The sequence below is a fragment of the Pavona decussata genome, unplaced genomic scaffold (genome assembly GCF_977016875.1).
Source record: "Pavona decussata unplaced genomic scaffold, jaPavDecu1.1 SCAFFOLD_156, whole genome shotgun sequence".
Taxonomy (NCBI): domain Eukaryota; kingdom Metazoa; phylum Cnidaria; class Anthozoa; order Scleractinia; family Agariciidae; genus Pavona; species Pavona decussata.
Genome location: NW_028145568.1, coordinates 2,643,654 through 2,660,294, shown reverse-complemented (window position 1 = coordinate 2,660,294; position 16,641 = coordinate 2,643,654). Strand labels below are relative to the sequence as shown.

The window sequence follows — 16,641 nt, the reverse complement described above, 5'->3', positions numbered from 1 at the left end:
CTCTGGGTACGAGATTGCATCGTGTTCATCGCATGTCACGACGTTGTATGTAAAATTTTCCTGTGAAACAGCGTTCCTTTTTGGATTGAAGCATTGCGTAAAAGGTTGTTATGAAGAAAGCGAAACTAGAAAAGTCTCACCTTGGGTGACAGTAAAGAAAAAACCCGCCCCAAAGAAGGTCGAAAAATCATTTGACGAAACCAAAAAACTTCAGCTGTCGGAGAACGACAAGGGTTCTTGGTACAACCAGTCAGATTTTCTATAACTGCCTCGGCAGTAGAGAAATTCAAGGACGAAAAATCGGATAGTGGAGAGTCGAACATCAGTTCGGAGTCCGAAATCGAAGATGCCGACGACAATCCAGCCACTTACGCCGTTGTTGACCGGCTGAAAATATTAAGCAGCGAACCTCAGCACGCAGCCTCGTGTACTGATAGCGGTGAGAAGTGTGTGTCTCGTGTCAGCTCCGCTGGGGCTGCCAGTTTCATGTTCTGCGTCTATCTGCCGTTTTCTTCTTTGTTTTGGTTTAGCCGGTGGCTTTCTCTCGCCAGACTTAACTTTTCCCATAACGAAATCGCTCTTATATAATATTACAGTAACACTAAATGCTTACAGAACTCCCCAGGGAATGCTTCTTTGTGTTTGATTGGCCGGCAGCGTGAGCGTGTTGACAAGTATTTTAACGAGGTGCGAAAACAACACGGCTTTTGTTTTTGCGCGAATTCCCCATCTTCAAATGAATTAATAGGGTATGTAGATTTGCCAGATTTCAACGAAATTTGACCAAAATGGTCATCAGATATTAATGCATCAAAGTGTGTCAGGCTTTTACGAAATTCAAAATATTTTTCCCGTGACGTGTTAACATCTGACGGGACTACAAAAATTTTCCATTGTCCATCTTTTGGATGGGTTTTCTCACAAACCAATAGGAATAAAGAAAAAGCCTGACACACTTTGGCTGAGGTCACACTAGAGGCTTTACCATGGTAAAAATTGCTTTACCAAGGTAAATTGCGCAACCACCTATTTACCATAGTAAAGCTGTCAAAAAAGATTTGACGCTTTCCATGTGCACTCTTTCGCATGATCAGTAAACTTATACCTGACGAGTACACTAAATGTTGACATGTCGCGTGAGCTCATATCGGCTGTAAGTCACCGATCTGTGACCTGGCGTGTAATAAAATTATGGATCAACAAGAGAGAGTTGTATTTTCAATTGTTCCCATTTTGCTTTTAATTCTGCTGCTTAGACGAGCATGTAGAATTCGCTTCCTTCTTACATACAACTATTTAGATCTTGGGACCAAAGAAAGTGCAGCGGTTTGTAGACGGCAAAGACACAGGCAAAGAAGAGCGCGCAGGCAAGCCTGGGTTTACCCTCGACCACAGGGATGGCTTGAGGAAATGTATGATAACCGGCTCCTTCGAGCCCTTTGAAAAGACCATTTCAGGGTAACACGGGAAACATTCGACTTCATTTTAAAAGTTGTGAAGGACGAAGAATTAGCGCTGTTCGCTCAAACACACGCGCCAATGAGCGGGAAAATAAATTTCATGTTTATAAAATATGAATCCACAAATGTATTGTAATTACTGCGTTTGTCCAAAAAGATGACAAACTGTCAACAAAATATGCATGGTTTAGATAGACAAGAGATGTACCCACCTTTTTTTTTTTGGTAACTAGATTCTTATCTGGGGTCAAGTCAACTTTGTTCTTGCCGCTGTTGTCAGGGCAACTTACCAGAGTTAGGTTTACCATGGTAAACTGAAAATTGGGGGTCACACTTGCGGTGCCGTTAACCATGGTAAACTTGAGTTTACCATGGTTAACTTTCTCCAGTGTGACCTCAACCTTTGTTAGCCTATTATCTCCTGATTTATATTGTGCAGTCTGTTTGGTTTTGCGCCTTTACGTGAGAGTGGGTAATTCAGTTAAGTACACGTCGCTAGTATTGAGTTTGCAGGCCTCTGAGCGCTTATGTATCCAACAAAATAAAAAAACATTGATATTTTCGCAAACTTCAATTTATCAGCTTTACAGTGATATATAGTTTTCCGTGGTTTTATCAAAAGCAGCGCGCGTACGCTAGATTTCCCTGAAGGCACTCGCGAAACATGGAAGTAACCTTAATCACGCCAGTTTTCACCATATCGAGCCCTGAGATGAATGCTAAAAACTAAAATGACGGCTCTCTTCAGCGCGTATTAAAAATCCAGCTGTTTCGCTGAGATAAAGCAAGATTTTATGTTTGCACTGTCGATCCTCACTATTTTATTCCAAGTCCTTGTTTTGTTTCTAAAAAAAATTAATAAAAATAAAAGGACAAAAACAACTACCGAAACTTGATTTGATACATATTAAACTTACTGAGAATGAATACAAAAAAGATATGATTTTCAGACTTCAGTTCTCCTTTAAACCCAGTCCGTAGTCTGTAGTCCGAAGTCGTCGGCTTACTTTATACCCAGTCCGTGGTCCGCAGTCCTTTGTCTGCGACTCAGACTTTATACTGACCTCATTGTTGACGTTGCAACGAAAACTATTGCTATTGAAGTGACCAACCTTTTGGGGACATATATAGCAGGATATAGAGCGAGGAAATTGTTCAGCAAACCTTTAAAAACCCACTGGAATCGTACTAAAATGGCCAAAATATGGCGCACAAACACTGGCAAGAGATCAAGGAGACAAGGTAAGCAATTTTTGTTCAATTTATGCCCTTTATTTTCGACTCCTTAACACGTTTGGAACACGTATGTTTACAAACCGTAATGATTTACGCCATTGCGTAACACTCATCGTGACATCAAAATATAAAGGTCAAACAAAGGTCATAGAGCTTCGGTTACCTGTGATGTATGCGGTAGACATTGTGTGTCTACAGTGTCGATGAGATACCCGTGTTTCTGTTGTTGACATTCCACAAAGGTAAATGCATGCCCTACAACCATTATGTGGACTGTAGGTAGGTTATTTTTTGTTAAACGGAAATTGGCACACAGGCTTTGAAGCGTGTATCCATGCATGTGTGATATTTCATACCAGTAATTACGTTAAAATATGGCGTACCAGCTGACATTGTTTTCAGTCACTTGCGAAGGTACAGTATCCAGGGCTGTCAACTCTCCCGGATAATCCGGGAGTCTCCAGATTTTGACCCAGATTTATGTCGTTAATCTCCAGATTTCTCCAGATTTATGTCTGTAATCTCCCGGATAATTGGCGAAGTTTGCCATTTGTCGTAGACTCGACTTCCTGACAAGAAAAGCTGAAATGTGTAGCGTTTTTTCTGGTAATGTGGAATGTAATTCCCCCCCCCCCCCCCCCCTGAACCCGTGAATTTGCCATTGATGCGATTTGGCCGGGGAAGTCATATTCTCCATATTTAGAGACGTGTGATGTTGACAGCCCTGAGTATCAAACAACACGAACAGAGAGTTTTTTTGACTGACCCAATTCTGGGTGATCATTATTTGGAAGGTCACTGAAGAAGGTTGGACTAGCTATTTGAAAAAGCATGCATTCCAGTAAACAAACATGATTTAATTAAAAATATTCACTTTGAACGACCCTATGTCCAACTTTCGCATCTCATTTGACAAGCATGTATCTTTTAAACGTGATTCAAGTGTCGTGTAAACGTTTTATTTTTATCAAAGCCACTCATGTGCCATTAAATAAAGGTCTTTTTTCTCGTTGTTGTAATTGACAATTTCGCAGCACAAGTTGGTTTGTGGCCATTACATTGTAAGACATATCGAAAGCTACTGACGTGACGCAGGTAACGCAATAGCGAGTATCAGTTTGGCACTATTAATTTAAAGGTTAAGATTCGACAATAATTGGTTAAAATCGAATTATTAAACGTTGTTTTGACTCCTTTTATGTGGGGTGTTTCGGTCAAATGGTCTCTTAACGAAACCTTCCCAATCAGATTCCTTTGCAGAAAGATTTATTGGAAGATTTGCATTGTGCAAATTTCTCACCAGAATTTGACGAATATTTTCTTTTCCAATCACGCATTTTTTTCCAGACCTTTTCTACCACGTTATTAAACAAGAAAGAGAAACAGACAAATGCAATGTGGGGTAAAATAACCATTTGAAGATAGCCTGGGTTTTCACCGAGTCGCCACAATATAGCATTTTCTCAACAGTTGCTAATTATGCAAATTTGTTAACGAAGCCTCGCTAACTTTGGTTTTCGTCAGCGCGTGCATTGATTGCCCAGATTTTTTATTTCGTATTATTAAAGACGAAGACCCAAGCTTTTTCACAACGTTCCTCTCGAGTCGATACCTGACATACCAAGATGCATTTTAAACCTTCAAACTTACTCAATTTTCGCCTCATCGCGAAGTCCTCAAAATGTCAATTTTTCAAAGAGCCATAAAACCCTCCAAAGTTCTACAAAAGTTTACATAGGTCCCATTAATAGAACGTATGTGAGTTATGCTCTTATTCAAAACCGACCTCGCTTTCTAGCGTTGCGTACTGTTTCAACACAAGCGTATTGAACTTGGCTAATTTTGAGTGAGATGTTTGCATAATTAATGAGGCAAAACACGTTATTTCGTTTTCTCCAAAATCCTCGAAAACTAAAAATTTCCAGAACATTCAAATAATATTTTCGAAGATAGTTCCCCAAAAGTAAACTTCAGGCAAATTGTCAGGAGTTTCGATTTTTCAAGCTTGGCCAGCGATTCTCGAAAGTTACAGTCAGGCACTCTTAATAAAGCATCGGCTTCTCACTGCTGACGTTGACATTAAAAGCTAGCCTTGGTTCTTGAATAAACAAATTTTCCATGATTTTACAGTGATAATCACTTTTGCCCGACGCTAAAATATCGAAATGATCCCACTTCATGTTGTTTATCACCGCTGCTTGTATTACATTTCTGATCAAGCTACGATGGCCCAAGAGCAAAAGTCTTTTTGAAGGGAAAATTTCGCTCCAACCGATCAAAGTAAACCACCTCCAGAAGTGGTCCCAAATATTCCGGTCGGACCGAATCGAAACGGACCTATCCATTTGACTTCAAAAGTCTTCCGTTTGTTCCGAAATTTCCGTTGTGATACACGTGTGCCATTTGCATTTTAACAGCTTAAACCCAAAATTTTGGTCGAATGGAAAGCGGCCAGGGTCTCTTCAGCTCCAGTCTCTGTCTCCTGTGCTATTGTTTATTCTTTACTCTTTGTCTCTCTCTTTCGCCACATGTTGATCCACTGGAAAGGAGAAATTGGATTTCATTGCAGCCACTTTAATTAGTTCACATAAGAAATAATAGAATAATTGAATAAGATAGTACAATAGATAGCAGTTTCCGGAAATGATTTTTTTTTCTTTTCTTTTTTTTTTTTTTTTTTTTTTTTTTTTGCCGGCGGGTTTTACCAATCGATGGATATCACTTACTCTTCATCTCGAAATTATATTTAATTACTGTGACTTTAATTAGTTCACATCGGAAATAATGGAATAATTGCATGAGATAGCTCAGGAGATAGTGATTTTTCTTTTCTGTCGGCGGGTTTTAATAATCGATGAATATCATTTACTCTTGATCTCTCTGCCTCGCCACATATTGACACTGCAAAGAGAGATTGGATGTTAATTGCTGTGACTTTAATTACTTCACACAGAAAATAGTGGAATACTTTTTACTACAGCACATAGCTTCAGCATTATCTTTCTACAGTACTCTTACTTAACAATTCTAACTGTTGAAAAGTTTTACAAAATTTCCCATCATCTGCTAAGAACTTGAAGCGTGTCTGATGGTTAAAATGGTGTATTGACTAGGTCTTCTAGATTAAAAAAAAGAAAAGTGAAGGTTTCTGTGAAAAACAAACAAGGTGTTTGCCTGTCTGCCTGTTTTGCTAGACAATTAACTGCATTACTGTCACGTTCCGCTATTGCAGTGAATAAAATTATCGAATACTTGAAAGATGCAGACAACTTTATCTGACAGTAACGTTCTTGTTAGACCTGTCGGTAATTGTGAGCTTAGTTTTCACGGGAGAAAATGAACCCGATTAGAAACCAATTTCCAAACTGTCCAAAAATAGCGCCAACAATTGTTAATTGTGCTCGTGTATTATTAGTATCGACCATGAACAAAGAGACCATAGCAAGGAGACAAATAATTTAATAGCGTGCAGTATTTTCTGTTTTCTTGGTTTGCATCAGTGAAAACATCACTAAATGTTTGATCTGATTTTATCAAATGCCTGCATGGGCTGCGTTTCCATCCAAACTGCCTTTAATTAACTCTCAGTTTTTCATTCTAGAAATGTTTGTTTGCTTGAAGGATCTAACAACAAAAGTTTCATAAATCGTGCTGTCTTACTTGTTTCGCAAAGTTTGTTTAGTTTTGGACCTTATTGCATAGTGTATGGTCGGAAGTAGTTCGACTGAAACCCACAAACACGTTTTGTCTATTGTATGCCCGGAAACTTTTTGAAAAAAAAAATCAGTTGCGAGAAAGACGGTCAAAACGAATGCAAATTATTTTATTTATAGAAAACTAATCCTTCTAATCTTTGTGTGCTTTGCTTGAAGAGATTGTGGAAAGTGCGAAATGCAAATAACCTGCTGACAGCACGTACATAATTGATTCTTATCAAGTGTCAGCGAGTAAATTACTGACAAAAGTCTTGATGCATTCCGTACATTGTCGAAGATTTGAAGGACGACGTTCACTTGCCTTGTCCGGTTTCGTTATGAACATAGCATTAAAAAGCTAACAGCATTGCCCGCTTTGGATCGTTTCGCCGAAGCACTGCGTTTTGCCGGACCAGACAAATCATAGATGGATGCAAACGGAAACAAGCCTTTGAAGACCAGGATTCACAAGCCAGGAATATCAAGGAAATTTGCAGCTATAAACGTTAGCTACGCTCAAGACACTGACTCAAGGCGAAGTGTCAGTTTTGCCCGAAGGGATTCTTCACCAGACCTCGGGGTGAACAGCTTAACTGGTTTACCATTTCGTCGCGAAAAGAGCACAACTCTAGAAAACAATTTTGCGGAAGTTCCGTCTTACAATCTGTGGAAACCACGTGCTGATTGCAAGAGTTCACTCCACAACAGTTTTTCCTTTCGACAGAAGAAAACTTCAACTTCTTCCGGTGTTTTCGTACCTTCGGTCGTCACTCGTGAAACCAAGGGACTTCGGAAATATTCGGCACCTCTCCAAAGCACCTTAGTCGGGAATCATGATGAAAGGACCACTGAAAGAGCAGTTCACGACGTGAGAGGGAGCGATTCAGCTTTTAAGAACGGGGTAAATGTTTTTCCCACGGATGAGTTTCGGAAACAGAGTTCTAAACGAGAACATTTAGGAGCGAGTCACAGTCCATCATACTGCGACTCCGTTTCAACTATAACGTGTTCAAGTGCAGAAATACCGTCTGCAAAGTATAACGACAGACAGTCATACTATGATAAAAACGACAGCATAAAACGTTGGCTTAGCGAAGTGGAATAAATCGCTTAATCCTTCAAATTAAAGATTCTTTTCACCTGAGAAACGTCGACAAGCTTTGCGAGAATTTGGACATGAGAGACTGGTGCACCATTTATTCTGGTAAGGATGCGTTAGAACTAACAAGAGAGAAGTAATTTTACTATGATAGATAAAACAATACCGACAGTCAATAAAATATACGCAATCCTAGTGCGCGTTGAAAGTGAAAGAGTATGATGGTAAAAGTCCATCAGCATTACTGAACTTAACGAAAACTTAGAAGATTTTCTAGAAAATCCAAAAGAAAACTAAAATTAAAACAGCTTCGGAGGGTGGTTACACACGAGCAAGTTTCTCCTTGACAAGTTTGACTTGTTCGTGTGTCAAGGGTCAGCAAGTATTTATCAAAACTAGAACGCAAGTTTTTGAACCTGGAGACTTGTCAGGGGAAAACTTGTCATATTTTGTCGTGCACTCGAGACTTGCCAAGACGTTTTAAGACCAGCGAGCCTAAGAACTGGGACAACCAACTGTTCATTTCGGTGGATATCTCTCGGCAGGCCTAAATCGCCTCAGAAATACTTGAAAAAGAAAACCTCTAGTTTTGCCGGCAAGATATTAGCTCAAAATTTCGTAACAATGGAAAAACAAATTCCTTTCGTTTTCGGATGGGCTATTATCCCTTTAAAAGTGCGTTACAAGGTCAGTGAGCATTTTCGTAGAACCAACAACAGCTGGTAAATCGAGAAAAAATATTTCGTTTCCTTAAAGTTCTGCGACTTAACTTCTCAGCTAAAGCATTCAAAGAGATCACACTGTATTAGCTGACGCAAATGTGCCTTTAAAAGGGAACTAAACGATCTGGGAACACAGGAGACAACATTTTAAGTATTTTGCTTCAATGTTCTCCTTGGGTGACCTTCAGAAATACTGAGAGCGTGTTTAATGTTCATAAGCTTCTCAAAACCGGAGTAATTTATGCCACACCTCTCGTGCGTTGCCCTCCCCAGACTTTGAGCCGCTTAAGTGATCTCATTGTGCTTTGGTTTTTGGTAGAAATGTTTTAATTTTCTGATATTTCATGACATTATTGAGCAATTCTCTACTGTTTTGCGTTTGAATAATGAATTAAAACCAGTAATAGAGAAAGTAAGTCCTGAGTACTTTTGTCTTAAATTTGTCAACCAACAACTGGAGAATTAGATCAAACTCCTTTTGTGAAAGGCTTTGTGTATTTGTTATTGGCTTCGGTGGAGTTCCAGAGAGGCAAACATTGTAAAAATTAATCACGTAAAATTGAAGCTGTGCTTCTTTCACTTTTAAAAAATATTCATCCCCAGGGTGTTGATTTCAAAATAATGTTTTCGCTGATTTGAAAGACTAAATGACAGACCGTGCGAGTCAGTGTCAAAGCTAATGCACCGGAACTGTTTGAATACAAACCTTTAATAAATGTATCTCGACAACCGGCTTTCAAATGATTGTTTTGTGCAATACAAGTAAGGTCCTGTTCAAATGAGCCCGGTAACCGGGCCAGCCCGCCTTCTCATATGAACACATCGAAATTTTTGAAAAGAAAAGAGTGGCGAGGCGTGATCTCGGAAACCGGGCCAGCCCGGTCGACCACGCTCATATGAAGAGGCCCAAAGACCCATGGCGTTCCGTAATATTAGAGCGGTTTCCAAATGAGTGTCGTAAAACCAAAACCCAAGTAATTACTCTGGCCAATCGCAACAGATGTAAACAACACAACAAGCCAATCAGAATTCGAAGCAAAAACATGTAACTGGCGCCATGCGCGGAAGAACGCGTGCGGCGAAAACACGATTGGTTTTGGTTTGGATTCCCATTCGTTGAGAAAGTGGCTCGAGTTTTGTTAACCAATCACAGGGCGTAGTAATGCAAGATCAAACCATCGCGAAATTACTTTCGACACTCAATTGAAAGCGCTCTAACGTGCATGCTGTCTTCACTATTTTCCATAATGGCACTAGTTAAGAGAATCTGTCTAAATATCAAAACATTTTATCTGTGGTGATCATATCCTTATTCTCATAACCTGTATGTTTGAAGAAGTAAGTGACACTGTTAGAAGAAATTATATCCTAGGTCACTAATTGAAACGTTGGCTTCACTGACTACTGACTGTTAAAGTGGAAAACAACTCGCTTCGATCGACTGAAACGAGAAAAATTTGGATTATATAAAATTCGAAAGGTTTTTCAATTGAGTGGACTCGTAAAGCCAAGACCAAAGAAATCGCTTTGACCAATCACAAGAGGTATAAACAGCGCAATGAGCCAATCAGAACTCAAAGCAAATACATGTTACCAGCGCCAAGCGCAGGAAGACGCTGCGAGTAAGTCACGATTGATTTTGGTTTGTCTCTCATTGGTTGAGAAAGTGGCGCGAGTTTTGTTAACCAATCATAGAGCGGAGTGAAGCGAAACCAAAGCAAACGCGAATAACTTTCGACATTCAATAGAAAATTAACCGCTCTATCATCTGAGTCATACCGCAATTAGTTAGGGTCTTACATATGGTTGGCTAAATCATGCTTGGCATCATTTTCGATCTCGTTTGTTGGTCATGTAACTGTTGCCAAGCACCAGAGCTGCGATCCTTTCGTCTAACGCAATGATGAAGAGGGTTGCATCTCTGTGGACGACAAAGTGCTAAGCTCGAGAAAGTCGTGCTCCCTGATTTTTTGGAAAAATATACATTTGATTGTTTATGAATATGCCAACTCGCATTTCTGTAGTTTGTTCAGGCGCTCAAACGTTCGAGCTTTCCGTACCTGCATTTTTTATACCGGTGGAGTTCATAACTGAAATTGAATTAATTTTGTCACGGATAGGTCGTTTCTTTGTAAAGTGTCCTGCCTCTGGTTATTTTATTGTACAGCGTTAACTGTTTGATGTACTGACCTCCTGCTAGCATTGCCAAGTGAATTTTGAAAGTTTTAAAAACCTTTCAAAATATAATGTACTTGTCTTATTGATGCACAGCAAAATGGAAACCTTCTGTTTCACGCATAATAACGAAAAAAAGAACAAGCTAATTTAAAAGCACTGAAGAACTTAAGAATACATTTCTACGCTACAGGAAAAGTACACCGTTCGATCGCGGCAGACTTCGTTATTTTATCCACAGACATCGTAAAGGTTGACGAAAGGCTCAAGGTCAAGTTCTCAAAGGACTATATTGTTGTCATGGAAACCTGTACATGTCGAGGATATTGCAAAATTCGCTTTTATTAACCAGCTTTTATGCTTTGAAACAGTGTCAGGATATCTCAGCACGATTAACCGTTGTCATTTTTCAGTTAGAATTTCCTGTTACAACCACGCGCTTGAGGGTGCACGTAAATTTGCAGTGCTAGGCTGGTATATTGTAAATAAAATTATGGAAATTTCACAATCAATTAGCTACCGGAGTGCATGGATTCATCCCTGAAGGGGAAAAGTCTACAAGCCGTTTTGAGCCACGCTAATTTGGGTACCTTATGTTTCTATGTTTGCTGAGTCACGGTGCGTAAAAAAACCCATAAAAATTATACGTTTAAAACATCAAATTACAACACTTGTCAAAATATATGAACTTTTAACTTTTGAAAGGGAAGCGATGCGTAATACTTACAAAATGGGCTTTTAACAAAAGAAATTATTCAAATCAGTGAAAAACACTTTGTAATTCTTTCCCGTGTTGCTGTTTCTTGGTCATGTTATTGATTTTGTCAATGTTTTTAATCAGTGTGCAATCAGTATGAACTGTTTTGGGATTAAGAATGTTTAATGCTACCAAACACACTGAGAGAACCCAGCAGTTGACATTTTGTTTGTGCACTTTAGAGGAAATTTAATTTGTGATTGAATAGCTGCAGGCAAAATATACTGAATGAGACAACTTATCCGTGACCAAATGGATTCATATTATGCGTAGAAAAGCGAAATCAACGCTGAATGAAATGTGCTCGAAACAAGACGATTCACTTCCAACTTTTGGAGCATTTAATGACTCTTCGGAACGAAATGAAGAAGCGTGTGCCAATGGGGATTCTGTCAGCAATACAACGACACCTCGCTTTCGAAGACATTCATCTTGCAGCTATGTTCCAAGGCATGCCGTTAACTCTGGAAGTGAAACGTTAAGCGTTGAACAAGGTGCTCAGGATGTACCAAGCATGGCCACTTCTTCTGTATTGTTGAATCGTCGCAGGAAAGGCTGTGGCGAAACTCCTGTTAGTCGGGACACAACGAACACAAGTAACGCTTTTGTGGGGTTAAATCGCCGAAGAAAAGCTTCCCTGCCTTCGACGATAATGTTAAAGCCTGAACAATTTCTTGAGGGCGGGAAGGTCGAAGTAGCGAAAAGGGAAGTTGATTTGGATGCGTGTATGCCTGCGTTTACTAAAGAACCCGCGGGGAGCAATAAGAAGCAGTCGGCTAGTCCATTAGCAAAAACCGAATATAATGGATGGATGTTTGACCAAATGGAAGACAAAATTGCTGGGAACCAAGGACGTTTAGGACGACAAAGACGAATAAGCCTACCTGTTTTGAAGGTAGATGGGCCGGATTCGCAAGGTTGTCCAAATTGTGACCCTGTTCAGGGCAATCAAAGCGTCTATTTGTCACCCACTTCGGCCATTCCTATCCCTCGAGTGCAAAGCGGACCTCTCGTGGGCAAGAAGGCTGAAATGCGTCAATGGGTGCAAAGATATTGATCTTGTATCGAAAAGAGTATGGTGTTCTTGAGATATCGCAATTCACTCTGCCGTAGCGCTTACTCTCGAAACGCCAGCTCTCGAATAGCTTTATGGTGGCCAAATTACCTTATCAACTCAGTTGATAACACCAAATATTCGATATTCAGAAAGTCTTTTATTACTTGTAGAAAACCCTAATGAAACTGAGTGCATTAAATGTACTGTTACTGTATGATCCTTACCCAGTTAACATTTATTCCACGAGCGCTCGTTGTATATCAGATGATATATAGCTCGCCGCATTGGCTTTAATCACTCCATCCTCCTTAACTTTTGTTAAAACAACTCCAAGAAATGTATTGTTTAATCTTAATGATATTATTCTGCACAACGACAAGAAGAAGATTCTACGGCCAATTTATTTCTTGGGCATGCGACAATGGCTGATATCCCATGGTCCCTAAGCCTATCAAAACTCTGGAATCGCATTATCAAATGAAATAGTTTTTAGTAATTTACGTTAGACGGGGCTCTGCAATTGAAAATGTCTGAACGATGATTCAATTTTGGCTGATTGTTAGTTTATGGTCAAAACATGCGACTAACAGGCTTAAGCCATTTGTTTCGAATTACTCTAAGATGGAGAAACGATTTCTCCTTCAGCATTTTGGACAACAGAATTGACCTTTTGTTGTGGTTTCGGATTATATGTCCTGAGCGTTTGTTGGTGAAAACTTCACTCGTTTTTTAACTGATTGAATGCTTGTTAGCTGAATTGTCTGTTGTCTTGTTGGTGTACTCTATTCAGACAAACGAGGTGGTACATAGGATAATGCGTGAAAATTTAAATACAATGTTCAATAACTGGCGAGCTCTAACTTTCAGCAGGGAATGCACTATGGTCAAATTATAATTTAAGTGATAGAGAGACCAAATAAATGTGTATATGTGAAACTGAAAGACCAAACAGAGAGGCCTCGGCCAAAGTCTGTAAATGTTGTCCCTATCATGAAATCGCAACTGGTTTACACGTGCGATTTAAAGTTGAACCGCTTACGCGAGAAAGACTGCACCGAAGCACAACAAAAGTTTGATCAAAAGTCCCACATTTAAATGAGCCTTCAAGTTATCATGTTTTGCGTGTTTTCCCGTCCTTATATGGTAAAATTACGAAAATAAACAAGTTATTCTACTGAAATTGTTCTTTTCTCTTCACACAAAATGCACTCAAGAGTCCTCATGCGTTCATTATCAATCTATTTTAAGCAAGCTGAAAACTTGATTGCCGATTTAGACTTCTCTTCTCCCTGAAATCTTCTACCATATTCGTATTATTGTAAAGTAATAGTAAGGTATTAACAATTATTGTATTAGCAGTAGTTACTATTTTAGCCACAGACATACAGCTCTATGGAAGAGCACATTTTCCCATGAAGAATTTAAACCATCTATAAACAGAATTTGTGTCTAACGGTGCATGGGGGTCAGTTACATAAAATTGGATATATGAATCGGGCACGATTTTTTTATTGTTATTATTATTTTATTCTATTTCAACTAGTATTACTCCTTGGCCATTCTATAGCTAAACATTATTTCCAAGTGAACAAATATCACCACGTACCACATTGCATGGTGCATATGGAACATGCAGAGATTCTCTTGAAAGACGTTCACACCTCACTTGAGTAATTGCGGTTCAAACCGATACACGTATGACCGTGACCCTTCATCATAACCGAGACAAAGTCTCCGCATCAGTTCTTTATATAGCCTCCTTTGTTCTCTTTCTAGAATCTACTTCCTAATTAAAACGAACATTTCTATTCTTGACACCTACAATCGAATTCTTCCGAACATATTCCACGCCCACTGGTCACAGTGGCCAGGGGAGACACATGCAACGGTTTGCGTTATAACGTTGGAGACGGTTCTTTTCCAAAGAGTTAAGGCTTTTTTGATTCCGTATTTCACTTCTGCCTCGCCTGTTAGTCCTGCATTTTTGTTGCTAATTTATAAATCGGAATGCATAATACAAATTCGGGAGATCCTTGGAAGAGGAAAACGAGACATTTACTTACAGAGAATGGGTGGATTCAGCGCAAGAGGACGTCTTCCTTGGACTATTCAAGACATCTATGTTGTGGTACAAGACAAGCTACATTCATAAACAAAAGGCCATCCAAATCATTAAGCGATACCGATGCTGTGGTGTTAATGAGGCATTTAAAAGCAAACAGTAGTGACCATAATAATGGTAATGTAACATTGGCCGCGAGCGTGGAACGAACTCCACAGAAGCAAGTGTATTACATGGACGAGAAATTTTACAGAAAATACGGCAACAGAAATAAAGGTGAAGAAACGAACACTTTATCATCAGCTCATCGTCGAAGGTGGGTGAACAGTCCAACAAGTTCAGCTTACTTCCAAACGGATGATGACGACTGCTCCCGCTCTTTCTGTGATTCCGTCTCATCAGTTGCTTGCAGTAACTTGACGGACTCTGATGAATTGGAGAGACAGAACAAAAGAGAACATTTCTTATTGAACAAGGTTTCAAATTTTAATGCCGTCGAGTCGTGGCTTCAGGGTTTATCAAAACCACTTACGTAGAGTGCAACCTATAGCAACCTTGTTTGTCTTGTACGTAACTGGGTCTCAAGAGGTTTGTTGATAACAGTAAACAGTGGGTTGCATTCCAAAGTTTGCCTCTAAGAGTAGCGAAACTCGTTTCATTACGTGTAGATTTCGATTTTTGGATGAAATCCTATCATTTAACCATCCAAACGGAAGATAGTGCGTAATACGTTCCTTTTGCATCAGTTCTTTTTTCAAATGAAATATTTTCTTTGTTTTTTGTTTTGTTATATGTTGTATTGAGCTGGAACACTCTCGACAGTGAAAATGGTGAACAGCGTATCATGCATTTCACTAGCGAAGTGAACTGTGACTAAGCTCATCCAAACCACGATGGAACGTTTTTAATTCAGTCTAGCTGCAGTGAGATTTGTACACTTGTACTATTAATTGCAAATTATTCTAGTTAGCTTTAAAATACTAGCCCATTACTTTTGACAATATTTAATTTGGCATATTTCTTTCAAAAGGGTGTTTTCCAGTCGCTCATTGGTTTCAAGAAACGATTTTCATGATTTTCGGCTTAAATCAACTGTAAACTAACACACCCTTAGCTTAAGACTTGAACAAGGTTCGAGTAAGTTATTTGTTTGTATGCAAAGGAAAATTTTAAGTTAATTGGACGAAAAATTGTGTCCTTGGTATGTAACAAATACATGAAGGTTTCTTTGCCATCTCGAATCACAATAAATGTGAATTTCGCGGTATTATTTTTTTATTTTATTTTTTTCATCATTGTCGTTATGTGGCGGGATGAAATCCTGAGGTGTAACGATTTAAATTAAGGCGGCACTGTGTAGACAACCCCTTCAGTTATTTGTTATGCTGAACAAGTCGGTTCAAAAACAGGAAATTATGTTTTCACAAACCTAAGGCAAACATTCTAGTATTGCCCCACCTTAGACATTCTAATTACGTCAGTGATCGACCACCAACTGTGGGCAAACTCATGAAACCCGCCTACAGCAAGATATATCCGGCCTATTACTTAACCATAACAGCCTGTTATTAAGGAAATATTAATAGGATTGATAACCTACCTTCACGAATCCACCACCTGGCCTTTATTTCTAGTATATACTTTTTCTTCATTTTTTTTTTATTTATTTATTTATTATTTTTTTTTTATATATACATATAAATACTTTATTCAAATAAAAAGGACTCTTTACAATACAATATCTCAGTAACTTACGACTTATACAACTGTTGACACAACAGATAACTAAAGCTTAACACTACTAAACAAAACCCAGTTAGCAATGCTTCTATACTCTTACAATACTCTTACTCGTTACAAAGTTACAAGACATAGTTACAAATGAACAAAGACAATAACAGTAACAGAAAGTTTGTTAAACATGAATGAGCAACAACAAAAAAATATACGACTCAACTTAATTAAACGGCGTTACTATCCATTTCATTTTTAAAAAAATATATATATTTGTGGACTTTACTTTCAGTTTCAACACATTCAACTTGAATTGAATACGGCAGAAGATTGTTCATTATGTTAACCGAGAGAAACAGTAACCTTCAGCTTACAGAGTAGCAGATTTGTTTTTATTTTAGTACGAAAGAACATCGTATTCTTAAACTACAAAATTTGAAGCTCCCAGCGTTTTGACATGTAAAGGTTTGTAATGTCCCACCCATGAGGTGACAATGAAGGAAAATAAACAAACTGTAATAATCTGCATTTTTTGTCTTAGTTCTGTTGCAGTTGAATGGTACTTCCTGGAATATCAATCAATTGGTGTTTTTTGCTCAACTCTCACTCAGAATGTACAGTCATTTTCTAACTTTGTAAAGTTC

General features: G+C 38.8%; 1 protein-coding gene and 1 long non-coding RNA gene across 2 annotated transcripts in view; both read left to right on the top strand.

Annotated features, from left to right (window-relative positions):
• Positions 1–16,641, top strand: part of LOC146465265 (uncharacterized) — a 283,446-nt gene that overhangs the window by 11,485 nt on the left and 255,320 nt on the right. The window lies entirely within an intron of this gene.
• LOC146465281 (uncharacterized) lies at positions 11,165–13,381 on the top strand. The gene has a single exon (XM_085128726.1). It carries the CDS (start codon positions 11,410–11,412, stop codon positions 12,199–12,201), a length of 792 nt encoding a protein of 263 aa, XP_084984852.1. The 5' UTR covers positions 11,165–11,409; the 3' UTR covers positions 12,202–13,381.